We start from the raw sequence: 27,981 nt of genomic DNA, 5'->3' as shown, positions 1-27,981 counted from the left end.
ACTGTACCAGTCCACCTATATGCAGGTTTTTTCCCCGATAAATAAAAGTACAATTTTCTATTCCTTACGGTTTTCTTAATGTTTTCTTTTCTCTAGCTTACTTTAAGAATATATAATACATGTAATATATAAAATGTGTTAATCACCTGTGCTAACAGTAAGGCTTCCAAACAACAATAACTATTAGAAAGAAGTTTTTTTTTGGGGGGGGGTCAAAAGTTATACATGGATTTTCGACTGAGTGGGGAGGGGGCATTAAGGCCCCCAACTCCTGCATTGTCCAAAGGTCAACTGTACTTACAAACGTATTCATCTGTTCAGATTCTCTCTACAAATTCTCCTGACCTAAATCTTCAAAGTACTGAAGCTGTTGGATTCAAACAGTATCCAATGTCTCCTTCTCTACTTTCTCCATTTACTTTGTCAACTAGTAAACTATATGAAAAAACCCAAACTGCTTATTATTTAAAAGAGAAAATTTACGTACTGGCGAAAGACTTTAACACTTAAATAAAAAAGAACTAGAAAGTGCTTCCTTCTGTAAATTACATGACCTTATTATCTCAAGCTCATATAAGCAGGTATTCTTTTAAATATAAGTTTAAAACATCTGGAGGCAGAGTGCCTGGGTGGCTCAGTTGGTTAAGCATCTGCCTTTGGTTCAGGTCATGATCCTGGAGTCCTGGGATCAAGTCCCACAGCAGACTCCCTGCTGAGTGGGGGGAGTCTGCTTCTCCCTCTGTCCCTCCCCTGGCTCAGTCTCTCTCTCTCCCCTCCCCTCTTTCTCAAATAAATAAAATCTTAAAAAAAAAACAAACACCTGAAGGCAAATATTGGTTTAAGATTTTCATACCATCATTTTCCACTATCCTTACAAACTGTAATCTAACAGAAACTGACTTTAAATATCCCTTTATTATCTTGTTATTTATGCTCTCCCAAGATTTATGAATATAATAGTCCTTTTCCTTAAATACAAAGTCAATGGTGGGAGGAGGACTAGCTCAATTCTTTGGAGAAAAAGTTATCATTAAAATAGTGCCATCTGTAGCACAAAGTAATTTGGTAACATGTATAGTTAAGAGAGGACATCTCAATTTTTCATCCTGTCTTCCACTACTCTCCATGTAAGTATCTTGAATATATTTTCAGATTCAGTCCCTTATTACTTTATTCTTTGATCTCTCACTTAGAAATTCCTTTTGCTTTTTAATAAATCTACTAGAACATGCACTGCTTACTAGATTTGAACATAACTAACATTCATTACACACCTGTAATGGGATCAAGGATTTTATACAACAAATTGATTTCATAGTTAAATATTTTATACAATTTAATATTAACAATGCTTTTCTCATTAAAATTGTGATCATCCTCGGGACACCCGGGTGGCTCAGTTAAGTGTCTGCCTTTGGCTCGGGTCATGATCCCGGGGTCCTGGGATCCAGTTCCACATCAGGCTCCTTGCTCAGCGAGGGGTCTGCTTCGCCCTCTGCCTGCTCTGCCTACCACTCCCCCTGCTTGTGCTCGCTCTCTGACAAATAAATAAAATCTAAAAAAAAAAAAAATTTGCGATCATCCTCATCTCACAGAAAATTCACTCAGATTAAGTCATCTGCCCAAAGTCTAAATAACCATTACGTAAGTAAAAGACCTAATGTTTGGACCCAGGTCTATCTGATTCCAAAGCAAATACCCTTAACCACTATATTATACAGTGGAGAAAACGGAAATTAAAGTATTGCTAGGCCAAATACTTCAAAATGTTTACCATCCCCAACTAAAAATACTACTAATAGGCCTATAACTAAATGTTCAGAATGAGAAGCCTGTAAGTGCATACTACCAAGTGAGGTCAAAGTCCACTGTTTTCTGATGCCAAGTTACTGATCTAGGTTCCTTATTATCTTGATCTAAGAAAAGAGGCAATCTGAATGTATGAACAAAAGCATACAGCCAAATGAAGGGTGAAATACATGTGAATTAAATTTTCACACTAACTTGAAGAGGAAATTTAGTCACATAAGACACAATACACAAATATCAAACTCAATCTGTACCACAGCAATTAAGACAATTTCCGATTGTGAACACTAATTTTAATGCAGAAAATTAAATGTTTCTGATTTATATAAATTGATGCAGTTTTAATCTTTTTGGTTTTCAATTTTTTAAAATTTTCTGTACAAATCTGTTTTGATTTATAGAAATGTGAGCCTCAAACAAATGAGATTCACTAACGTATAATTTATGCCAACAGTAGGGGTATGGTGTTTTTAACAAGGTCCCCTACATTATTCACACTTCTCAAAGAATAACAACTTACGTGATGAATAAATAATACTTCTAACTCTGACCCACTGAAATTTACTTCTGTCAAATTGTCTAATAAAATCTTATTAATTTTCCCTTTTCAACCCTGAACATATGTTGGAATACCTTTTTCTTCTTCTTGTTACAAGTTTAACAACGATTTTCATAAAAAATATTAAAGGAAAGTAGAGCCATTTCCACATATAAACTATCAAAAGAGTGCTTTTACAAAGACATTCAAGAAGGATTATTCCTTTCTCTTAATTCTATTTTACAAAGTTCATTTAAAAAAAAAAAAACTTACTGGTTTTCATCATAACCTAACTCAATATAACATGTCACTCAATCTATATGCTTTTGGCTACTATCACTGGAATTCTCTAGAAAATAACCCATCTTTAAGAAATAGTCACTAATGTGCTTTTAGAAAGCTAAACAAATAAAAATGCTTCATTATCAAATATGAGCAAAAATCAGGAAAGATCAAGTTACCAAGGAAAAGACACAAAAATGCTGAGCTGAAACAAGACTATGCTTAAGTTAATTACTAGTGAATGAAATTTTTCATTATTTAGTATCTTAAGTACTAAATGTTAGCTTCTGCCAGTAATATATTGCTGACATAATCATCAACACAAAAACAGCCAGTAGGACTTCTGAAAACACACAAATCAACAATCACTAATTATGTCTCAAATAGCATACAAACACATACACATCATTTTTTCTCTTTCTCACCTCCCAAATAAATCAGTCACACAACTTAATATTTTTAAATTGTCACAGGCACACTCAAGTACCTTTTTTAGTTTTAAATTATTAAGGACATAGAGATAATTTTAGTAAGCATTAATCTTAGGCACTCAACAACAGTGATCCTAATTAAGATCAAAATAATAAAGAAGTCACAGATAAAAGCTACATGAAGGTGTTTCCAAAAAAGCTAATTAAGTTCTAAGTAAAATTAAACTTATGTAACTGTATTTTAAGCAGGTTAACTACTTTCCCTCAAATATTTTTTTTTTTTAGCTGGGATATTATTGCTTAGACTCTTGCAATTTCTGATCTACAAAAGGACAGTTTCAGGGACAAACTGGTTTGTTTGTTTTTTTAATACTTATTACATTTCTGTTATTAAATTTTTACTTACCTGGAAGGAAGTAGCACTAGAAAAGTTCTACTGAAGTCTTTCCTAAAATTCTCTCATGTCTTCCTCAGGAACATTGCTATTTTAAATGTTGCAATGGGGAAAACAGTATTTGGGAACCCAGGGGGGAAGTGAGAAAGGAATAGTGAAGTGTAATACAATGAAAACTTCATTGTATTCCTATGGGAAGTACTGGGAATTTAACAGTTAATCAAGCCACAATTAACCATTTTCTTTTTTCTAATGCAGACACACTTCTTAGTTTACCTAAGGCACAGTAAAGAGTACATCTTCCTTTTAAACATCTTTTCAACTAGTGCTCAAAATCCTTAGACCAACCCTGAAACAGCAGAACCAAAATCTTTATATTAATACATTTTATTCTCAATATTTTCAAAGATGTATTTGCCTTTAAATCATTTCTAAAATTATTAAATTAAGCAAGGATCAGTACCAATAGTATCTATAGGTAGTTTTATATGACAAATGCTCACTGACATTGATTTTTTATTTACTTTCATTCTAATCAAATCCAAATTATTCCTAATTTCTTAGAGATTCTATTTAACACCTTCCAGGTGGTTCTATATTCTTAAGCAATCAGCTGTTCCCAGAAAAACTGAATAATAAGGAAACATACCTAAGAGAGGAGCTTGGGAGATTTTTTTGGTTGGGTATGTGTGTGTCTGGGCGTGTAGGCCTGGGGAGAGTGGTAGAAATACTAATTTGCAATACAGAAAAAACAATGCCATTCACATGGTTCTAACAAAAGTGTCTGACCACCCCCACCCCCACCCTCAAAAAGCCCTTAAATAAATCGGGAGATTAAAAGAAAACAAGGTAATTCCCCAGAGTATCACCCCATAAATACAATAAAGAACAGCAGAGGAAGTGGCAAAGTTTAAAATAATGCCTTTGTCATTAAGACTAGTATGCTGTCACAAGCCACAATCCTTTTGTTTTGGTAAGTTGATAATTTTCAATAGGAAAATACAAATGAACATGTGTAGAAGTTCCAAAGTGGATTCATCACCTTTGAATTTGGCATCAAATAATTTTTCAGATATCAAATCTTCATATTAAAATTTTTCCATTATTTTAAACTTCACTTGAAATCTATAAAAAGCTGTCTGATTTGTACTATGAGTGCAGTTTAATCTTCTGTAAGATGCTATCAAATTATTAAACTCAGCAGTTTTAATGAAAAGGGAATCATTACCCAAAAAATGTCATTAAGTTTTGACAATCAAAAAGGCAAATAATTTCAAACATAGATTAGTTCCACAGGCAAATTTATACAATTATTTAATACGCTCTATGTATAACCATTTTTGTAAGTAAAAAGATTAATTTTATGTCACAGGATGATTAGAAGTACTTATCTTTCCAGTTAAGTAAGTTTTCAACTGTGAAAAACTAAAAATTAATTTAAACTAAGTTTTTTGTTTCCTTAGATTATCAGGCTGCTCTTGAAATGACATTGATTCATTACATTAACTTATAACCCTTAAAAAAAAAAACTGAACTCACGAGTATACTTAATGGTACTAATACGCACAAATCAAGTCTTTCAAATCAAACTCTTTCTAACCCCAATATCTTGTTTTTAAAAGGTAAGTGCTACCTTTTTATGTAGCTGAGCACTCAAAAACATATTTAGTTTAATTCTAGCCTATTTATTTTTAAAAACACAAAAAAGTGAAACCTATAAACATTTTATACCCCTCAAAGATAGATTAAAAATTACTTACCCCATACACCTGCAGCTAAAGATTTATTCTGATTTGGTTCTCTCTCATATTCAGGATTTAAAGACGGCTGAAAGAAATTGGAATAAAAAGAATAAAACAAATGTTCACACTGCCCACATATTTTAAAAATAAACCTTTTAGGGGCGCCTGGGTAGCTCAGTTGGTTAAACATCTGCCTTGGGCTCCCAGGTCATGATCCCAGAATCCTGGGATCCAGCCCTATGTCAGGCTCCCTGCCCATGTGCGCGCTCTGTCAAATAAATAAATAAAATCTTAAAAAAAAATAAGTAAACCTTTTCAAAAGTAATCTCAAAACCATAATGAAGGGGCACCTGGGTAGCTCAGTTGGTTGAGCATCCGACTCAGTTTCGGCTTAGGTCATGATCTCATGGGTCCTGGGACAGAGCCCCACCTGGGCCTTGGCACTCAGTGGGCAGTCTGCTTGAGATTCTCTCCCCCTCTACCCACCCCTACCACCCCAACTTCCAGTGCACACTTGGCACGCTCTCTCACATAAATTAATTAAAAAAAAAAAAAAAAAGCATACTGGGGCACCTGGGTGGCTCAGTCAGTTAAGCATCTGCCTTTAGCTCAGGTCAAGATCCCAGGGTCCTGGGATTGAGCCCCATATCGGGCTCCCGGCACAGCGGGAAGCCTGCTTCTCCCTCTCCCACTCCCTCTGCTTGTGTTCCCTTTCTCACTCTCTGTCAAATAAGTAAAATCTTAAAACAAACAAAAAAAAGACTTCATAAACCTTTCAGCTTATTCTGCTAACCCTCCAAATAGTTACTATTCTCACTTCCAGAAGGAAAACAAAGAAATAATCTTTAAATATTATTATCCTCAGGGTGCCTGGGTGGCTCAGTTGGTTAAGCATCTGCCTTCAGCTTGGGTCATGATCCCAAGGTCCTGAGATCGAGCCCCAAATCGGGCTCCCTGCTCAGCGCTCCCAACCTTAGTTAGGCCTTCACACTAATTCTTTCCCTCTTCCTTCCAGTTTTAACAAAGATCACTCCTTACCAAGTAGGTCCCAGGTTAAATGTCACTTCCCTAGAGAAACCTCTCCTGACCTCCCAAAGTAGCCACCCAGTCACTTCTTGTCTAAATTCTCTGCAAAATACTAATTACTTTTTCATGTCATGAATGCATCTAATAGAATAGAAACTCAGTGAGAGTAAGCACGTTGATATCTGGTTCCACGTATCGACAGCTAGACTCATACAGCCACTCAAAAAGATACGGAATGAAAAATGAGCGTATACAGAAAAATAAATTACCAGGGATGAATCACAAAAAATACTAGATAAATAAGATTGTACACTAGATCAATTTTTTATGCAAATGGAGAAGCACAGTGTTTAAGACAGCCACACAGTGAGATTTAAGAATAAGGAAAAATTAAGAAAATTCTGTTTCTGATTAGTTCATACTTTTTTTCCTTTTAAAGATTTTATTTATTTATTTGACAGAGAGAGACACAGTAAGAGAGGGAACACAAGCAGGGGGAGTGGGAGAGGGAGAAGCAGGCTTCCCGCTGAGCAGGGAGCCCGATGCAGGGCTCGATCCCAGGACCCTGGGATCATGACCTGAGCTGAAAGCAGACACTTAACGACTGAGCCACCCAAGGTGCCCCATGTTTTCTTTTTAAGATTTTATTTATTTATTTGAGAGAGAGAGAGCACGAACCAGGAGAGGGGCAGAGAAACAGGCTCCCCACCGAGCAGGGAATCCAATGTGGGACTCAATCCCAGGACTCTGGGATCATGGACCTGAGCCGAAGGCAGACGCTTGACTAAGCCACCCAGGCACCCAATTCATACTTGTTTTTAAGAGTGAAGTTAGCATTTCTTGTTTTATTTATTTTTTTAAGATTTTATTTTTTTGAGAGAGAGAGAGCGCGCACGAGCAGAAGGAGGGGCAGAGGGACAGTGAGAGGGAGAAGCACAATCCCTGCTGAGCAGGGAGCCCAACACAGGGCTCAATCCCAGGACCCTGGGACCATGACCCGAGCTGAAGGCAGACGCTCAACCAACTGAGACACCCAGGCGCCCCAAGAGTGGAGTTAACATTTCTAATTATATCTAACACAGGCTAACAGTTAGTTTGCTTTCCCTGACCACTAAGAAACTTTTTTTTTTTTTTTTAAGATTTTATTTATTTGACAGAGAGACACAGCAAGAGAGGAACACAAGCAGGGGGAGTGGGAGAGGGAGAGGGAGAAGCAGGCTTCCCATAGAGCAGGGAGCCCGATGCAGGGCTCGATCCCAGGACCCTGGGATCATGACCTGAGCCGAAGGCAGACGCTTAACCATCTGAGCCACCCAGGCGCCCCTAAACTTTTGAATAAAGTACTTGAAAGACAGGAGAATTATCCTGGAATTAGCTTAAGAGTAATATATGAATAATCAAATGTTATTTAGAAGAGACAGTCTAAACAAGACATACTGGTAAAATATTCTTTCCAAAAGCTTAAAAGCTTTTTAGAGATGAAAGTTTTTAAAAGATTGTATCATGGGCGCCTGGGTGGCTCAGTCGGTTAAGTGTCTGCCTTTGGCTCAAGTCATGTTGCCAGGGTCCTGGGATCAAGCCCCACTTCAGGCTCCCTGCTCAGCGGGAGCCTGCTTCTCCCTCTCCTTCCTGCTTGTGATCTCTCTTGCTACCTCGGTCACTATCTCTCTCAAATAAATAAATAAAAGATCGTATCGTAAGACACAGGAGTAAGTAGGAGGAGGGAGGGGAATTGGGAAGGGAGAATTATATAAACAAAGAGCCTCACAAAAGGAAGGATTAAAAATAATTGAACCTGATGGGGGGGTGGGCTAGGGGGCTCAGTCAGTTGAGTATCTGACTCTTGATTTCAGCTCAGGTAATTTATCCCAGGGTCATGAGATCGAGCCCTGCGTCAGGCTCCACAGTCGGCAGGGAATCCTCTTGAGATTTTCTCCCCCTAGTCCTCTGCCCTTCCCCCTGCTCCCACTCACACATGCACGCGCCCACTCTCTCTCTAAAATAAATAAATCTATAAAAAATAAAAATCTAAAAATAAAAAATAATTGAACCTGTCTGGTGTGATTTCTATAGGAAATGAACCATACTGATAAAATCTCATGAGAAAGCCTTGACATTAAAATGGCACTTGCGGAAACCTCATTTGTATTTAAACTACAAGAAACTTACAAAATCCTCAGCCTCAAACTGTTTGCGTTCTCTCTTGTCTTCTTTCCTCCCCGTTTCATTGTCAGGTATGCTGTTTTCATGTAGTCCTTGGCTTTTTCCAGAATGGAAAATACTGCTACGAGAACGGGAACTTCCACCATGGTATCCCCCTCGATGATTTATGTTTTCAGTACCATTTCTTCCATGCATCCGCCATCCATTTTTTTCTTTCCTTCCAAAATTACCTTTATTTGATAATGGTAAAGTATTATAAACTCAAAGATGGTTATGCTTAAATGTTAATCACTGTCAACATTCTTAAAAGCATGAAGAAAATTATCCTTAAGTTTTTATTTCTTAGCAAATTTTACCTCCATTAGGACGTCCAATACCAGAATCAAAGCCATCTGAGGAGTTGTGTCGTCGACGATTCACATCATAACGATTTTCTGTCCATGAAAAGTTTTCAGAATGCTTCTCAAAGTTTATTGACGACTGAAACAAAATAAGCCCATAGGTAAACACACATATAAAACCTGGCTTAACTTATTTCCAAGATTCTAAACGGTTAAGAACATTCTGTAGTTACTTTCAGTGTATTTGATAACTGGTAACTTATTAAGATAGATTCCGCTGTTGGTCTATTTTGTCTAATAGAAATCATTCTGAAATAGCTTAACGACATCTACTTACCCAAAAACTTTAGAAGTAAAATGCCACCATAAGGGAAACAAGGCAAAACATAGTGTACTTCCTCTTACATGACAAAATGTAAAACTCCGTATCATACATTACTTGATTTAAAATAGCTCAAGGTTTTCTTTAGTATCAGAAAAGTTATGGCAAATGAAGCTAAAATTCTAAGTTCTTCAGATTTATTTCCAAATTCTTCCCCAAAACAAATGTTTTTTAAAAATTATCTAAATAATATATATAGAGGCACCTAGCTGGCTCAGTCAGTGGAGCATGCGACTCTTGATCTCAGTGTTTTGAGCTCAAGCCCCATGTTGGGTGGGGGGATTACTTATGAATAAAATCTTTAAAAAAAAAAATGTACAAGAACTATTTTTAGGGGCGCCTGGGTGGCTTGGTCGGTTAAGTGTCTGCCTCTGGCTCAGGTCATGATCTCAGGGTCCTGGGATCAAGCTCCCTGCTCAGCAGGGTGTCTTCTGCTTCTCCCTCTGCCTCTCCCCAGGCCCCCTGCTCATGCTCACTCACTCCCTCTCAATAAATAAAATCTTTATTTTTTTTTTAAGATTTTATGTATGTATTTGTCAAAGAGAGAGAGAGTGTGTGTGTATGTGTGTGTGTGTGCATGCACACACCAGCTGCGGGAACAGCAGGCAGAGGGAGAGGGAGAAGCAGGCTCCCTGATGAGCAGGGAGCCCGACTACACGGGGCTTGATCCCAGGACCCCGGAATCATGACCTGAGCCGAAGGCAGACACTTAACTTAACCAACTGAACCACCCAAGTGCCCCTAAATAAAATCTTAAAAAAAAAAAAAAAAAAAAACCCAAAAACTATTTTTAAAAATTAGGAAATCTATAAGGACGCCTGGGTGGTTCAGTTGGTTAACCATCTGCCTTCGGCTCAGGTCATGATCCCGGGGTCCTGGGATCGAGTCCCATGTTGGGGTCCCTGCTCGGCGAGAAGCCTGCTTCTCCCTCTGCTTGTGCTCTCTCTCTCTCTCTGACAAATAAATAAAATCTTAAAAAAAAAATAAAAAATAAAAATAAACAAAAATTAGGAATCTATAAAAATCATGAAAGTCACAACTGTTTATAAACGTTGCTGTTCTTTCCCAGTATTAACCCATTAATCTCATAAGATCATAATCAAAACTTCAAACCTTTTCTTAAAATGCCCTGACCATTTCTCTGGGCTGGACTTATCTTACAACCACCTCCAGGACAAGGAGCAGAGTCTCTAGTTGCAATGTAAACCCACTGCACATACCCATGTCATCCACTGGGCCCCTCCACATTGTCACTGTGGGACTTACTGGTGCTGCTCTCCGAAGCAGCCTCATCCTCATGTTGCTTATTGTGCCAAGATAAGTCCCCTTGATATTCTCATATCTTCAGACAGCATCCATGCAACAGTAGTAACAGGTCACCATGGTAGGCTTCCAAGCAGGGTAAAAACGCAAACCATTCACGGACCGCTAACAGTTTGGGTGGTGAGGATGTAATGCTAACAGAGCTTATATTTTCTAGAAAAAATAAATACAAGGGTCTCTAGGCCACATTAGGGCATAAGCGAAGACTCTCAAGATTCTGGCAGCAACTGCTGTCATCCAAGTGACAGGTGGAAGTAAAGGTCCCTCAATGTTTAGCAGTCAACTGGCAAAGAGTAGAATTGAAACCAGGTGTCCAAATAGTGCTTTAGGTTTGGTAACTCTCCCAAGTAGAACGATGGGATTTTTTATTATGACAATGGGGTCCCACCTGAAAGGCAGACACTGCTGTGGCTGCTGAACCAAGACAACTCCAAAGATGAAATAGAGGTCAGCAATGAGGATACAGTTTTAGAAAGATTAAAAAGTCATTAGAAGAAAATTTGTTAAGGCTACGGCCTACTTGGAAACAAAATAAATGCAGAACCTCGCTTCCTGGAGTGGAAGTGTTCTGTGCCCTCTGTACTCCCTGATCCCTCCCTTCCCTACTACATCAACCTCAGCAGCCTTTATGAGAATGTCAAGTATACTGGTATTTAAGGAAAGGGACAAACTTTTATAGCTCTGCTAGACACACGTGCTCAAGTCACCATCTACCCACTCCCATGAGGAGTGAGACAGTACTAAGCATAGGGGTGGCTGAAAATACTGAGAAATGTGGGAAAAGACATGTCAGTGCGGTGCATGGGGGCAGGAAACGCCCCATCCTGTGAGTCTGCTGAAGCCAGAAGGTACACAGGAGAAGCAACATCAACCCTGGGTTGAGGAAATCAGAAGAGAAACAGTAAGCCTACAAGCCACACATGCAATCCCCAAAAGAGCTATCTTCTCCTCCACCGTGTACTTTCCCACTTTCACAGATGAAGAAATCATGTAATCTCCCAAAAGCTTGGATTGTAACCCTTAAGTGCATGTACAAGACTTCTTAGTCTGTGCCACTGTAGTGAGAAAAGGTGCCCCAAAGACCCAATTTGACTGATTTTGAAGTTTGAGGAAAATTCAGCAGTAGGAAAGAAAAATTAAAGTGATCTTGCAGGTGAGGCTTTTAGAGCAATTCAATGTACTATTGTTTGTTGTGTTTTAACTTGGTACTAATTGTTACTGAAAATGCTCAAGAGTGTTCCATTTAGGGAATACCGCAGGATGACAGATGATTCCTGTCCCGGACCTTCCACGTAGTCTAGCAAAAAACACTATAGGCTCCCAGAAAGAAAGAAAGAAAAAAAGAGAGAGAGATAGTTAGAAAATTTGATGGGTAGTGAAATACTCAGAGGCTATTTCCCAGTACAGCAGTGCCATGTGCCTGCCATGTACACCCCCTTTTTAAAGGGTATATGGCTCTCGACGTACTGCTGAGCTCTTAAATGAAAGTGAACCAGAAAAGGGGGCCCATTAGGGCTCCTGATCTAATGCAAAGTATTTGAGCATGCAGCTGACCTGGCCACTGGGACATCTGTTTTGCACAAAGTGGCAACTACCCTCTGGGGTAAACCTTATTCCCCTCCCTGACACCATAACAAGCTCCTGGTTCAATAAGGCTCTCAAATCATAGTCCCCTGAATGCCTAGGTCTGGTTCACTGCTGATTCAACTCCGTTAAAAGAGGACAGTGTCCACTGGGTGGCAGCAGCCATCCGCCCCAACAACTCTGGAAGACCAAGCGGCTAAGTATCATTCGGCACAATGGGCTAAAATAAAAACTACAACACTGGACTTAAGTCTTAAGGACTAGACATTTTATGTTTTTCTGCCTCTTGGACTGTTGCCAATGTCCTAGTCATCTGGCAGATCACCTGAAAAACTAGAGACTAGCATATTAAAGGTAATTCTTTGGGGTTATAAACTGTGAAGCTGCTACTGCTGATGAGAAAATCTGAATCACTCAGAGGCTTACAGTAAGATATGCTGGCATAAAGAACAACTAAAATCAGAATACTGCTGAAGTCTGTAGCACGCCACCTAGATCCATCATCGCACCAGACATGTAACTGTCCACTACCATAGACTGGTCACAAAATAGACCACTTTTTCTTTCTGATGCAGAAGCCCCCTCTGCATGTTAACCTGTGAGCCTGCCAAAAGTTGGTCCATTTGTCCCACTGTGAAGGAGGCCATATTACACATTACACATCAAACCTGTGATCACTTCTTGGAGCTATCAATAGTGTTTCATCACTGTTGAAATTTTTTCAGGTTACAGTGTTACTGTTGTGATCTCACTGGCTAACTCTGGTCACACGATTGTGACCCTTGAAATTAATCCATGTCATTTTTTTGGACCATCAATATTCCAGTATTAGTGCATCTTTTGTCATGAAGGTCAACCTGCAATGGGTCAATATTCAAGTAGTATATTCAAGACATTATACACACCCTACTATCCACAGGCATCCAGTCTATCAAACAACAGAAATGGTCTCCTCAAAATTCAATTCAGAACAATCTGCAACTACATTCCTCAACTCTTCACACACTTTAATGAGATACTTTGGTCAATGAATGCAGCACACCCAAAGAGAGATCATCTCTTCCTAGCCACTTCCTAGGTAGTAATTAGGATTAAAAAAAAGAAAGGGATATGAAATTATACAGACCTATTTCTTTTTTTAAGGATTTTTTATTTATTTGACAGACACAGCGAGAGAGAGAGCAGAAGCAGGGGGAGTGGGAGAGGGAGAAGCAGGCTTCCCGCTGAGCAGGGAGCCCAATGCGGGGCTCAATCCCAGGACCCTGTTGCCCAATGACTGAGCCACCCAAGTGCCCCAATATACAGACTTATTTTTAAAATATCAGGATTTTGCCCTGATTATCTCTTCACATGATGCTTCTTTCTACTAAGAGAAACTGCAGGCCAAGCTACCTCTCAAGGAAATGGTCTGGTCAAAAAGAAACCTAATGAATTCAAACAATCTGGTTTGGCCACCTGGATTCTCTTTTTGGTGCGACATGATCCTGTATCTGAAAATAGTGACCATTTCCTTCAGTATACTTCTCACCAAGTACTCAGTACAGTGTCCAATGTGGACTAGGGTGAGCATTATAATGGGTCTCTACAATTATGTAAAAATGTCCTTAACCCACTTACATCCAACTCTTCCAGATAAAAAATCTGGGTGCGAGTAGGGAATTTTTCTTTGAGCGACGTCAGCTATCCAAATAAGACACACCAATTTCATGGATATAGAAAGAAAAAACCCTAGCATCTGTAGAGGGAACATCTTTGACTCCAGAAGGTGCAGGAAGGAAGAAAAATTAATGCTCTATCTCCTAGAACCAGCACCACTGCCTGAATCATACAGAAGCTGGAGAAAACACTGATCACTGCTAGATGTGTTATCATATACTCTGAAATCAGAAACACTCATGTGACCATAAACAGTCCCTAACTATTCTCCTGTGCTTGATGTCAAGAGCAGTTCCTGAATGTGAATGTGTAAAAACACTTAAACCAGCACAACCTGGGGGCGCCTGGGTGGCTCAGTCGGTGAAGCATCTGCCTTCGGTTCAGGTTATGATCCCAGATCCTGGGATCAAGCCCGCATCAGCCTCCCTGCTCAGTGGAGAGCCTGCGTCTCCCTCTCCCTCTGCCTGCCACTCCCCCTTGCTTGTACTCTCTGGCAATTAAATAAAAATCTTCAAAAAGCAGCAACAAACAACAACAACAACCAAAAAAAAAAAACCCAACTGACTGATAAAAATTCATGATTCTCCGAACACCTGACTGGTCTTAGGTTATGCCATATATGGCAAATGATGCTGCAAGTAATGGTGACAATGTCCATGATTCTTAACCAAACTAATGTAATATTAATCCAAATCATGTTTAACAACAAATCCTTAAGTAAAGTGATCTGTGCCCCTTCAGGTGGAATGTTTTTATGTGAGGGAAAATAAGCCACAGGCTAGCTTCAAGGATGCTAGTTGTTTTCTGGCCCATCTATTGTCCTTATAATTGTAGGTTAAGGACACCAAAAATTACGTCAGTTTAAACTCTCCTGAGTGGATTTCAATGGGTAAGAGAGAAGCCTCAGACCACATACTGGCTGGATGGGGGGAAAAAAAAAAAATCACCTACCTGTCCCCTCTAGGATTTGCTCACAACCAGCTAGATCCTGGTCTTACCCTGCTGTTGAGGATGTTAACAGAAGCCTTATTTAAATGCTGTATAAAACAATTAAATGGATTTGGTTTTAGCCTTGCTTAGAATAATCAAAGTGGCTGACAGAGTGGTATAATCATATGAAAATTCAAGTTTGGCCAAGAACATGTAGGGCCGATGGGTTGATTGTTGGGACAGGAAACCCATCAGGGGCCCTGAGCACTTCCTTTCATTCTTCTTCTATGCCAAGAATGCAAGAATGCAAGGCCTTCACTGCTCTTTGTATGGCCCATTTCTCAAGTTTATGTCTGCAGTGAGCATCATTTGAGAGATGACAGGTAGCATCCTTCTCTGGGACAAAAAGCAAGCTTATTATAAATGCAGTAGACTCCCCCACTCAGCACCAAGGGTAGCATCCACCTGGACCCATCCATGTCAACTACCAAAGGTTTTAGGGGGCATGAAAAACCAGTGCCGACATCATGCTTATTCTGCTTGTCATTCTACTAATAAAGTTCTTGGCCCTTGATCCAGGAGTCTCATGTCTCCTGCCAGCATCTATGTGAGCTTGCTAGCAGGATAAAACCCAGACCCTTCACAGATGGACATATACACAATAACATAAGAATAAGAAATACAAGTAATAAGACTAAAAAGGTAGATAGGAAACTTATTATTTGTGAATGTATGACTGCCCATATTTAAAAAAAACAAAATATAAAGAGTAAGAACTAAAGCTGCTAGATACAACACTAACACAAGATGTAATGTATCTGTAGCAAAGACTTAATAATAAAGTTTTTTATTCTTTTTTTAAGTAAACTCTATGCCCAATGTGGGCCTGAACTCACAACCCAAGATTTAGAGTTCCATGCTCTACCAACTAAGCCAGCCACACACCCCAATAATAAAGCTTTTTAAAATATCACTTAGGGGGCGCCTGGGTGGCTCAGATTGTTAAGTGTCTGCCTTCGGCTCAGGTCATGATCCCAGACTCCTGGGATCGAGTCCCGCATCAGGCTCCCTGCTCAGCGGGGAGCCTGCTTCTCCCTCTGCCTCTCTCTCTGTCTCTTATGAATAAGTAAAATCTTTAAAAAATAAAATAAAATATCATTCAGGGGCACCTGGTGGAGCTTAAGCCACAGAGTTTACTTAAAAAATAAATTAAATAAATATAATTTAAAATAGCCAACAAGTACTACAAAGTACTTGAATACACCCAATGAAATATATATGCAAGACTGAAAAACACAGTAACTTTAAAAATGTTAAAAATGACATGTGCATACATATATGTAATACATATACATACACGTGTACAGATGTATGTTGTCCTAAACTAACATGAAAAGAAAAGGAACCCAAAAGAAGTAACGAAGAATGCTAAGAGGTGTTTCAAAGAAATGTAACTCCACGTCCAAGAAAGACTAAAAATGCAGTTTATGACAAAGAATGGCAAAAAACTGTGATAATCTAACAAAGTCTGACAAGCATTTAAAGTAAAGAGAATAGTTACTAGCTCGTACACCATGCAGAAGAGGAATTTGGCAATATCTAACCAAGTCCCAGCAATTTTTTTCTTTTCTTTTTTTTTTTTTTAAAGATTTTTTATTTATTTATCTGAGAGAGAGAGAATGGGAGACAGAGAGCATGAGAGGGGGAGGATCAGAGGGAGAAGCAGACTCCCCGCTGAGCAGGAAGTCCGATGCGGGACTCGATCCCAGGACTCCAGGATCATGACCTGAGCCGAAGGCAGTTGCTTAACCAACTGAGCCACCCAGGTGCCCCCCAGCAATTTTTTCCTGAATCTACACTGAAGCCTTCTATTCAAACTGTGGTCTACAAACAAGCAGAATCAAATTCACTTTGAAGACTGTTATAACTCAGGCCCCGTCGAAGAACTACTGAAATGAGAATCTGCATTTTAACAAAATCCCCAGGTTATTTATTTATTTATTTATTTAAAGATTTTATTTATTTATTTGACAGAGAGAGAGAACAGGTAGGCAGAGAGGCAGGCAGAGGGAGAGGGAGAGGGAGAGGCAGGCTCCCCGCCGAGCAGGGAGCCCGATGCGGGGCTCGATCCCGGGGACCCTGGGATCATGACCTGAGCCGAAGGCAGCCGCCTAACCGACTGAGCCACCCAGGCACCCCCCCAGGTTATTTATTTTTAAGATTTTATTTATTTATTCGTGAGACAGAGAGAGAGAGAGAGAGAAAGGCAGAGGGAGAAGCAGGCTCCCCACCTTGGAGCAGGGAGCCCGATGCGGGACTCGATCCCAAGACCCTGGGATCAGGACCTGAGCTGAAGGCAGACGCTTAACCAACTGAGCCACCCAGGAGCCCCCCAGGTTATTTTCTTACCCATTCAAGTGTGAGGAGCAGTGGCCTAAAATTTCTTATCCATGTGTACAAGGAGATACCGTAAAAATATTCAACGCAGTATTTCTCTAGAGTAGCCAAAAGTTATGTTATGAACAATCTAAACTTAAATGGACAAATAAAATGTAGTATAGATAAACAAAACAGGATACCACACAGAGTTTTAAGATGGTTACACTACATTTGTGGATATCCAACATGGGGGGAGAAAATCTCAAAGATACAATGAATGTAAAAGTAAGATGCAGACATATACATAAAAATCACTGATAAAATTTTTTAAACATACATAACAATACCATTTGACATTCACATACATAGTTATAGGAATATATGCTGAGGATACCTCTGGGGAAAAATGAAGAGAAAGGACGTGAAGAAATAGAGGACAGTGGACTTCAATTGCATACATAATGCTTTACTTCCAAAAGCAATAAAAGCTAATCTAGAAGAATGTTAAGATAGGACTATCTTGATGTTTAATAAATATTCATTTAATTATTATCTATCATTCTGTGTATGTTTCATTAAAACCTTCAATGAGGTTTTTTAAAGAATTATCAAAACATGTAAAGAACTGCTGAATCACTACATTGTACACCTGAAACTAATATAACACGGTATGTTCACTATACTGGAATAAAACTTAAAAACTTAAAAAAGAGAGAATTACCAAAACAAATAAGCAAATTACAAATTACCAAAGCAAATATATCTGCAATGGCAAACAAATTCCCCAATGTAAGGGCGCCTGGATGGCTCAGTCGTTAAGTGTCTGCCTTCGGCTCAGGTCATGATCCCAGGGTTCTGGGATCGAGCCCTGCATCGGGCTCCCTGCTCAGTGGGAAGCCTGCTTCTCCCTCTCCCACTCCCCCTGCTTCTGTTCCCTCTCTCGCTGTCTCTCTGTCAAATAAAAATCTTAAAAAAAAATTCCTCAAGTGAAAAGAGCTATTACAAAATCACTAAGAAACAGATTACATGAACAAGCAGTTCTTAAGAAACCATAACACCAAAATATACTCAACCATAATTTAAAAATGCAAAATAATGAACTACCATATTTCATCTAATTGCAGATTTAAAAATATAAAAACATCCAGTGTTGCCAAAACTGAGAACACTAGCCCCCTCTTAAATTCTGATGGGATTATAAATAAGTATAACCTTTTTTTTTTTTTTAAAGTAGGCTCCACACCCAGCATGTAGCCCAACACAAAGCTTGAACTCAGGACCCTGAGATCACAACCTGAACTGAAATCAAGAGTAGGACACTTAACCGACTAAACCACCCCAGTACAACCTTTTTGAGAGCTATTAGACATTACCTACCAAAATGTACAAACCCTCTGATCCACTGATTCTACTAAGAATTTACCCCACAAATGTATTCAAGAGATGCCCAGACAATCCTGCAGCTCAGTCCATTAATTGGTAAACTAATTAAATAATAACATGTAGATCCACTCAATAAAAGATTTCAGAGACACTGAAAAGTTAGATCCGTAAGCAGTGATGACAGATATTGGAGATGCCATCTCTAAAGTGAAAAAAATTAATTTTATCCAAACCAGAATAAAAATACATTCTGGTGTCTGCATAAAAGCATCCTAATACTCACTTCTGAAAATTAGTCTACTACCTAACAGTTGAGAAAAGAAATTTATTAACTTGATAAACATTAAAGTCAGGCACACATGGATTCGTATCCTACCTCCAGCACTTTGGGGCACATTACTTACCTCTCTCAACCTCAGTTCCCTCCTTTGTATACGGGAGAAAGAAAACAGAGAATTTACCTCTTATGTTTTTTGTTGGTATTCACGTGAACTGCTTTATACAATCATTGGTACGAGAATTTACCTCTTACGTTTTTTGTTGGTATTCACATGAACTGTTTTATACAATCATTGGTACGTAATGACTCAAAAAAACAGATACTACCATGAGCAAGAAAGAGACCCTCCATATCCCTTTACCGTCTTTATCCCTTTACATACTTAAAACCTTTTTCTGGATTCCTTTAAAAAGTAACTTAGCAATTTTTTCTTGGATGCCCGCAGTATGAGTCACCAGTTAACAAAAACTCTACATAGTAAATAAGAAGTTTCATTGAACTCCACTACCAGCCTGACTGAATTTTCTGATCTTCTCTAGCCTCAACTTTAAATACACATTTTCAACGCAAGCCAACAGTTTACGCACTATTCAAAGAAATTTTGGTAGAATATTAATGACTATTTTTTAGATGCTGCCATGAAAGAATCCATAATGCACTAATGCTACACTCTAGCCAGAGAAGTAATTACAGAATATTGAATATGAATATGAATTTACTGTAGTGGAATGTCATCAAACAGGTCTGTATTATTTTGTACTTAAAAAGAATAAAAATTCCTGTATTTTCTATTTTGTACCACATATTTGCTCTTTCAGTATCACATCCCTGCCATCAACCACCTTCTCCCCACCTTTTTTAAGTAGGCTCCACACAACCAACGTGGGGCTTAAGTTCACCACCCCGAGACCAGAGTTACACGCTTTTCCAAATAAGCCAGGCAGGTGCCCCAGGAATCTTCCTTCTTCTAACAATACTATGAAAGCATACCTCAACCTGATTACAGGGATCGATTTATCACCCTTCCTACGGTAAGATGGCCAAAAGAAGCATCTAAAACAAAGAGGTATCCAAACTTTTCCAGTATCTACAACTATTTCAGTTCAGTATTGCTTCAATAATAAAAATGTTATTACCCAAAATGTAACTCAGGATCTATTAAAGGATGACAGTATCAGTAGAAATTTACATTTTCTAATAAAGAAAACAGAAGACCACAAGAGAAAACATTAGTGCACCACAGATGTATGACTATTATTTTAATTATACTAACTATGTGTATACAAAACATTATGTACAATTTACTTTTTATTGGGTCCCAATCAACAGCTCAAATGTCAATGCCCTATGACACATATAATCAACCACATGCAGTTTAAAATTTCACCACATGATGGGGCTAAAACTCTACACACCTCAGAAAACTACTAAAGTCCACTTCTAAAAATATCTTTTTATTTCAAGTCCTCATGCCTTTGAACAATAAATAAAGACTTCCATTACACTGAAACAGAGAACCCCACAGTAAATTAGTCTGTTCCATTTATACAGGGTAAGATTAAAAGGGCTCTGGCAAATAAGAGGTTAATTATAAATGAGAACCCATGAATAGTGATTTGGAGACATGAAAGGATAAGATGGAAGGTGTAAGAAGTCATTACTAAAAGCTCTATATTTGTCAAAACCACATTGGGTAAGGTCTAAGAAATAATTTCAAGTACTGCTAGTTAAGAGTTCAAATAAATACCATTTTCTGTAGATAAATTAGAATAGATTAGAATAATTGAGATTTAGAGGTGGCAATCCCAATTCTCAAAATCATCATTCATGAAGACCTATATCCAGATTAAGGGTCAGGTTCTGGAAACTGGAAAGCAGTAAAGATTTCACCACATAAACCAACAGTTAATCTTAATCAAACAACAGCTACTCCTAATCAACCTCAGATTAACATCTGAATGAAGACAAAAATTATTCTCAATCTTACCGTTTTGTAACTAACTTCCCAGGTGCTAATTTTTTATCAATTCCCTTGAAAATGAAAACAAGTGAGAAAGTAAACAAATAGAAAAAAGAAATAAAGGTGGGTGGCAGGAAACTCTACATAGTCAAGCTCTGAAGTAGGCCTGAAAAAAAATAAGCCTGCTAGAGGGCAACATTAGAGCAGCTGGGTTTACAAGGAAGTGGGGAGGGGAGTAAACTACACAGACCTACACCTAAGAGGAAAGGGGGCAATCAGAGAATCTCTAAGAAGTGTTCTCAGTAGCTTAATCAATATGTCTCCATTTCCTAACAATTTCAAATCCATGAAATGAGATATTTAATCATCTGACAGCATTCGAAAATGAGACCTACGTAAAGAGTACAGAATAGGAAATGCATCCTGGATTCTAGTCTAGGCTCACAGTATTTCTATGAAAAACAGGCAAGTCAATTAACCTTCCAGAGAATCCATCTGTACAAAATTACAGGCCAAAATTTGGGTCAATCTATTATGATCTGACAAGTCCTTACTGGGGAAGGACTTTCCAAATTATAAAAATTGTTCCCATAAGAGTTGCTTTTAATAAACTTGTTTTTTTTAAGAACTGCCTGTACCTCAAAAGTTCCTAGATGAACGCCTTAGCATGATAGAGCATGATTAACAGGCAAACAGATGATCAAAACTCTCCCCCTTGATTCCTTTGCACTATGGAAAAAACAAAGTCAAAGACAGCTATTAAGCCAGTTAGACTGGTTCTAACCAATTCCAAAGGTCTCTCTTATCAAGCCTTTAAGTGGAAGACAACTACAATGCCTAGCAAGTCTTATACAAACTACTGTTCTGATTTTTAAGTAAAATGAACATTTCTTAAGATTACTGAGGCCTGATATGTAACAATGTTGCAAAGTTTTCATCACTCCTGAAATTTTAGTGATGTGCCATTCAAAAATCTTATTTGTCTAAAAAAGAAATCTTCTGGGTATAAGCAAAGACCTCAAAAGCCTCAGATTTTTCTTTTAAAGTATTACCTACAGAACAATAAGTAAAGCAAGTTATTATCTAAGGAATAGTACAGATAAAGGTAAGACACAATGTATCTAATGGGTTTGAGTTAAAATGTGTGGACCTCTGACTAGTACAAAAGACAACTGAAGTAAATGGTACAGTATGGTGATGGAAAACTGACTTTTTAAATAATAAAAACTAACAGATTCTGTATGAAATAACTTAGATAGTAATACAAGAACATTTTTTCCACAAAAATATTAAGGCTTCACGTTTCAACTACATTTGCGTACAAGAAGAAATGAGAAGCAGACACAAAGAAAGAAATGCAAAGAGTACCTTTGTTGATGATGGTGGAGTAGGAAAATTAAGCCAGGCTGGAGCAAAGTCATGCTGCGCCATTTAGGTCCAGTCTCTCCAACTCAGTGAAACAAGGCTTCAACACCTCATGGCAAGTCCCTGTCATATAAAAATGGAAGGAAATTAGACCTGGAGCTCCTTGCCAAAATTATCTTCTTATGCTCTATCGCTTCTAAGCGACAATGATTTTACTACTCTAAGATTCCAATTATAATGAAATTCTAAAATAGGCAAAAATATAACAGAAACTAGATCACTGGAGTGGATGGGGGGAGAGGGCTTGTGGGGTAAGGGTATGACTGCAAAGGGAAGGTTATTCTTGAGGTAATGGGGGTTTTATCCTGATTGTGGTTATACAAATGTACAAATCTGTCAAAAATCAAATTGAATACTTAATATTGACCAATTTCACTATAAATAATCTCAGGAGGGCGCCTGGGTGGCTCAGTCGTTAAGCGTCTGCCTTCGGCTCAGGTCATGACCCCAGGGTCCTGGGATGGAGTCCCACATCGGGCTCCCTGCTCGGGAGGCCTGCTTCTCGCTCTCCCACTCCCCCTGCTTGTGTTCCTGCTCTCGCTGTCTCTCTGTCAAATAAATAAATAAAATCTTAGAAAAAAAAAATAATAATAATCTCAGGAAACCTTATTTTTTTAAAAATTACTATGGTCTAATCCCAGATATCAAGTGTCTCTAAATGTGACAAACTAGGATGCACATTACACCATCTATAATGTATTCTCACCCCCACCCCAGATGGAATCTGAAATCTGACCTAACTTTCACGAAGTTCAACACAGAGAAACAAATTAAAGGAAATCTGAGGGAAATAATCCAGCAAATCCAGATCACAGGATACTCGACAGGTGAAATGATCGGTTTTTCCCCCCAACAAATAAATGGCTTTCAACATGCAGATCAAACACATATGGGCCTTACACAGATCCTTACTCAAACCAACCTTTAAAAAATGAAAATCAGGAAACAATCAAAAATTTAAACATGAACGGAACACTAAATGACATTAAGAAATTATTACTCATTTTAGATGTGACAATGTAGTGTGATGGTGGTAAATAAAAGACTGAATGAAGTCTTTACAATTACACTGACGTATCTGGAATCTGTTTTAAAAACCAGATAATGCTATGGAGCACTGGGTGTTATGCACAAACAATGAATCATGGAACACTACATCAAAAACTAATAATGTAATGTATGGTGATTAACATAATAAAAAATTTTTAAAAAATAAAAACCTGATAGTGCTAAATGGGGATAACTGAAAAAAGGTTGCACATATGTTTATAAATGACAGTACAAGGAGGTGTGTAAATACTCTTTTCTCTAGTTATATATATGTTTGAAAATTTTCACAATGAAAAGGTTTGTTGTTTGTTTTTTAATTACAATCATCACAATAAGTATCAAATATTTTAGACACTAGTGCTTTTCTGCATTCTGAATTTAACTTTCTGGGAGCCTCTATCGACTGCATCAATAAAAGTTTCAAGTTGCCAGCCCAATCTAAACAGCAAATTCAGTTTTTGGTTTTTTTTTAAATAAGGCAGAAGCCAATTGGGCAACTGTACTCATTTCAATACAACGCTTAAGACTATCACTCAATGAAGGAATCAAATTTTCTGTGCATCACAATGTCTGAGTTTACTAATAACAAATGTTTTATATTTACAACTGCATAATCTAAAAAGTGAAATTTTAAAAAACAAAATCAATACCACTGTTAATCTTCCCTTTTCCAAATTCTTTCAAATATTGTTTCTATGAATCCTTTAACGTCATACCAACTTGCTAAAATACTTTAAGAAAAATTCTCAAATATTATAAAATATTCTATTTTTACTATCCCAAACCGTAGAGATCTATTTAACAAAAGGTTAAAAGTAGGGACGTCTGGGTGACTCAGTTCGTGAAGCGGCCGCCTTCAGGTCAGGTCATGATCCCAGAGTCCTGGGATCAAGTCCCGCATGGGGCTCCTTGCTCGGCGAGGAATCTGCTGCTCCCTCTGCCTGTTCTGTCTCTGATATATAAATAAATCAAATCTTTTTGAAGAAAAAAAAAAGTTAAGAGTGGCCAGACACAAGAAATGGACACAAATGGTAACTCACCAGGGTAATGAAAATGTTTAAATGGTATAAGCTTATATGAGCCATGAGCTGATGGCTGAAAAACCTTGATACAATCTGAGTACCCTGAGACAACCAATGCCAGTAATACATTTGTGAAACAAATATAAGAGTGCACCTAATCAAAATAAACTACATAAAAATTCAGGCACTCTAAGCTCTAATTCTATTACCATCTTATACTACATTTTGAAGTCTTCAGAAATTAAAATGCAAACTAAAGTGTTTCTGGATGAGTAAGGATTTTCATTATCTATTCTTACACGAAGCTACATACTAAGCTGCTTTGTGATGTATATAATAGGATGTTACTTTTCCAGTAAGCTTTTGTTGAAAAGCCCTAAAATTACAGTTTTAATAACTAAACGGGAATGAAAACCCATTTAGTGTGTATAAAAAAAAAATTGCAGACAATCTGAAATAAATAAAGCTTATCATTTTAAATAGTCAAGTGATAAGTTATATACTAAAAACAATCCCTAGGAGACAAACCAATAATATTACCTATTCATTTTTGCAATGTCTTTAGAATTTTTAATTTAAATTTAGTTTTAAAAAATAAAGTATGAATAGCTAATGGCAAAAGTTTTCACATTCTGAAAAAAGGTAAAGAACACTATTAGCTAATATTAAGGCATTTACACAAGTGAGAAGGAATCATGATAGGGCACCCCAAAATATGCTACTTTAACGTAAGAAATAGTTTTGAGCTGAAGGCATTTTAATTCTTGCAATGCCTTATCTTTCTGAAAGCAGAGCCTCCAAAAAGAATTTACCAGTCCCCTCCCCTGGAGCAACTCTTCCCTACAGACACACACACAAAATCAGCACCACACCCAGACATTGCCACAAACTATCATTTCTCCCATCTATTCTCCTAAGGGCCCATTTACCTATCTTTCCAAAAAGTTAGGTTTTTCCATTAAGTGCCCTTCCCCTGCTCACCATGGAATTAGGTAAAGAGTTGGCAAATTCTAACCACCCCTGAGTTACTCGGAGGTAGGAGCACACTCTAATAAACATCTATTTGTTTTCTTGTTAATCTTTCTTTTGTCAGTCTAATTTACAGGGCCCCAAGCCAGGGAACCTAGAAGGACAGAAGAAATTTTACCCCCTTACCTGTATAAAGCCAAATTAAACTTTCAAAAGTGCCACCCTATCAATTTCTTTTAACTACACTTAGTGCCATCCAAATTCATTCTATCTTCCTTTCCCTGTGTAATATTAGGAGCTGAATTGTGCCCCTCCCACTATGTCCAAGTTGCAAGCCCCCAACTCTGAACAGAACCATTAATAGTAGATAAAGGCTTAATGAGATTAACTTAAATGAGGTTGTTAGGGTGGGCCCCATTCCAATCCTGTGTCCTTGTAAGAGGAGGAAGCTGGGACACATTGAGATACCAAGGCTGCACAGAAAGAGACCATGTGAAGAGGCAGCAAGAGGGTGGCCATCTGCAAGCCAAGGAGAGAGAGGTCTCAGAGGAAACCAACCATGCTGACATCTTGATCTTGGAATCTGAGCTTCCAAAACTATGACAAAATCAATTTAACCCACTCAGTTTGCAGTATTTTGTTATGGCTTCCCTAGCAAATGTTAAAAGAAATAAAAGGCCCAAAACTGAGTGACCTCTCCTCTCCTAAGCCCTGCATTAACAAACCAAGACTTAATACCTAACCTGATTACACTTTAAGACCCTCCCAGAAAAAGGGGCACATGGGTGGCTCAGATGGTTAAGCATCTGCCTTAGGCTCAGGTCATGATCCCAGAGTCCTCCCATCCAGCCCCCCGTGGAGTCTGCTGCTTCTCCTCCCTCTCTGCACCAGCCCCCCCGCCCCCCTGCCATGCACTCTCTCTCAAATAAATAAAATATTTTTTTAAAAAATACCCTCCCAGAAATGAAATCTTAACTGGTCAGTCTGGAATTTCCTGGTCAGCAGTAGTGAGGTAATCACCTGACAGACCCCTTCCACCATTTCCTTACTAGGCTGGATGACTTTGGCAAGGTAGACTGTTTCTTCTCTTCACTAAAATTAGGTAACTACTACTTACCTTCAACTTGGAATCTACTAAAGTTCTAAAAAGACAACTACCCTTTCTTACCAGACTATCTACATACAACCCTTTAAAAAGGTTGTTTTTCATTTAGCCAAACTGCTCATAATCCTTCATTAATAAGAACCAAAAGATGACTTTTCAAATTCAACTTTAGTTCTCTTGAAAATAAGCCTGTGAAATGCTCCTTTCATATAAGCTTAGTTTAATATATTAATAGATTTCATTTAAAAAGTGGGTCTTCCTCTTCCTGATTCAGGACTAAAGTCATTTATATGAGGAAACACAAGAGGGTTCCAGACTGTGAAGAGTCAGAGTAGGGATGAAAGGGTATCAACACCTGGGAGTGGCCCAGCACAGGATGTCAGTGTCAAAGCAGGGTAAGGAAGGGTATCCATGCAGGGACAGCCAGGGATGAGGCACTGAACCCAAAAGAGTGGGGAAGGCATGGGGGGGGGGGGTGGCAGGGGCAGTTAGTGAGAAGAGTCAAGATGCTAAGCAGGCAGAGGTGAGTGTCCACATGTGGGTGGTGGCAGTGGCTACAACATAAAATTGATTATATACAGGGGAAAAGTAAGTATTGAGAATAATGAAAGCTAAGTTTCATACTGTGAAAGAACGCAGTAGTAACAGAAAGGGTGAAAACTAGAGTGAATTTTGCAGTGTTATATTCTATCAGTACCATTAATGATTAACACAATCATATATTAATAATATTAAAATACTTACATTCACATATACTACACAAAGATAATATTTATGTATATGTACCTCTCCCAACTCTGCACTGAGAGGGTGTGAGTGCAGTGACTCCAATAAATGAGCATACTTAACACAGAATCTTGGCTTCTATTTTTTTTTTTTTTTTGAGAGACCGCACGCACGCACACAAGCAGGGGGAGCCGCAGGCAGAGGGAGAGAGACAAGCAGGCTCCCCGATGAGCAGGGAGCCCGACAAGGGGCTCCATCCCAGGACCCCGGGATCATGACCTGAACCAAAGGTAGATGCTTAACTAACTGAGCCAACCAGGCGCCCCTAAGATCTTGGCTTCTAAAAACAGATTTCCACTAAACAAAAGCAGGGCTTTGAGAAATAGCTGATTCCCAGGGCTGGAGAAAGAAGATGACAAAATAAGCCTAGAATATTTTATCTTAGCAAAAAGGAAATATCCAAATAATGATTATGAAATATCAAAAGGGCATAGAAACCAGCTTGAATGGGTTCCCACTGGCCAAATCAGGACAATTTGAGCATTAGAAACAAGAAAACACATGTTTAGGCCATTAACACAAAATGGCGAAAGAGGGAACTCCAAGAGCCTACCCCTTCACAGTAACAGCAAAACTCAAAGCAAAATCTGTCAGAATCAGCTTTGTCAGAACTCTGAAACAGTCAAAGGCTTACAGCAATCAAGCACACTAAATCCAGAAAACAGAAATGGTAGGAAAGCTTTGTAGCATTTTTACTTGCCCTTAACCCCCATCTCTCCGGGGCACAATGGAGGTCCCAAAAAGCCAGTGGGTACCCAGGTCTCTGGTTCTGGGGCCCTGTAGAACTTATTCTCACAGAATTACGTTTGTATAAACCTGTCTGGGGGCTACCTAAGAAATGACAAGAGGTACTCGCCTTTGTTTTACCTAACATGGAAAGAAAAGCTGCTATGCTAAGGGCATTTTCTTCCAAACAGTAAGGGGTATGAACCTCCTCCTCCTTGGGACAAAGGTTTATAACTGAGTAAACAACAGCACACCTAAAGCATGGAAAGAAAGGCTGAGAATTTTCTTTGGGAAA

General features: G+C 38.5%; 1 protein-coding gene across 2 annotated transcripts in view; it reads right to left on the bottom strand.

Moving 5' to 3' along the window:
* GPBP1 (GC-rich promoter binding protein 1) overlaps nucleotides 1-27,981 on the bottom strand; it is a 71,389-nt gene that overhangs the window by 19,145 nt on the left and 24,263 nt on the right. The window contains exons 3-7 of one of the 2 annotated variants that reach the window (XM_035014459.1): nucleotides 21,972-22,091; nucleotides 8,742-8,865; nucleotides 8,392-8,615; nucleotides 5,215-5,281; nucleotides 4,104-4,163 (exon numbers count right to left, since the gene is read on the bottom strand). In XM_035014459.1, the coding sequence (XP_034870350.1) occupies nucleotides 4,104-4,163; nucleotides 5,215-5,281; nucleotides 8,392-8,615; nucleotides 8,742-8,865; nucleotides 21,972-22,034 (538 nt within the window). In that variant the 5' untranslated portion in view covers nucleotides 22,035-22,091. The remainder of the gene's footprint in view (nucleotides 1-4,103; nucleotides 4,164-5,214; nucleotides 5,282-8,391; nucleotides 8,616-8,741; nucleotides 8,866-21,971; nucleotides 22,092-27,981) is intronic. The other variant, XM_035014460.1, reaches the window with a different exon arrangement.

This window comes from Mirounga leonina, unplaced genomic scaffold (genome assembly GCF_011800145.1).
Source record: "Mirounga leonina isolate KUSES-001 unplaced genomic scaffold, KU_Mleo_1.0 Mir_168, whole genome shotgun sequence".
NCBI classification, from domain to species: domain Eukaryota; kingdom Metazoa; phylum Chordata; class Mammalia; order Carnivora; family Phocidae; genus Mirounga; species Mirounga leonina.
Note: the sequence above shows the minus strand (reverse complement) of the source record. Positions and strands in the feature narration are given on the sequence as shown.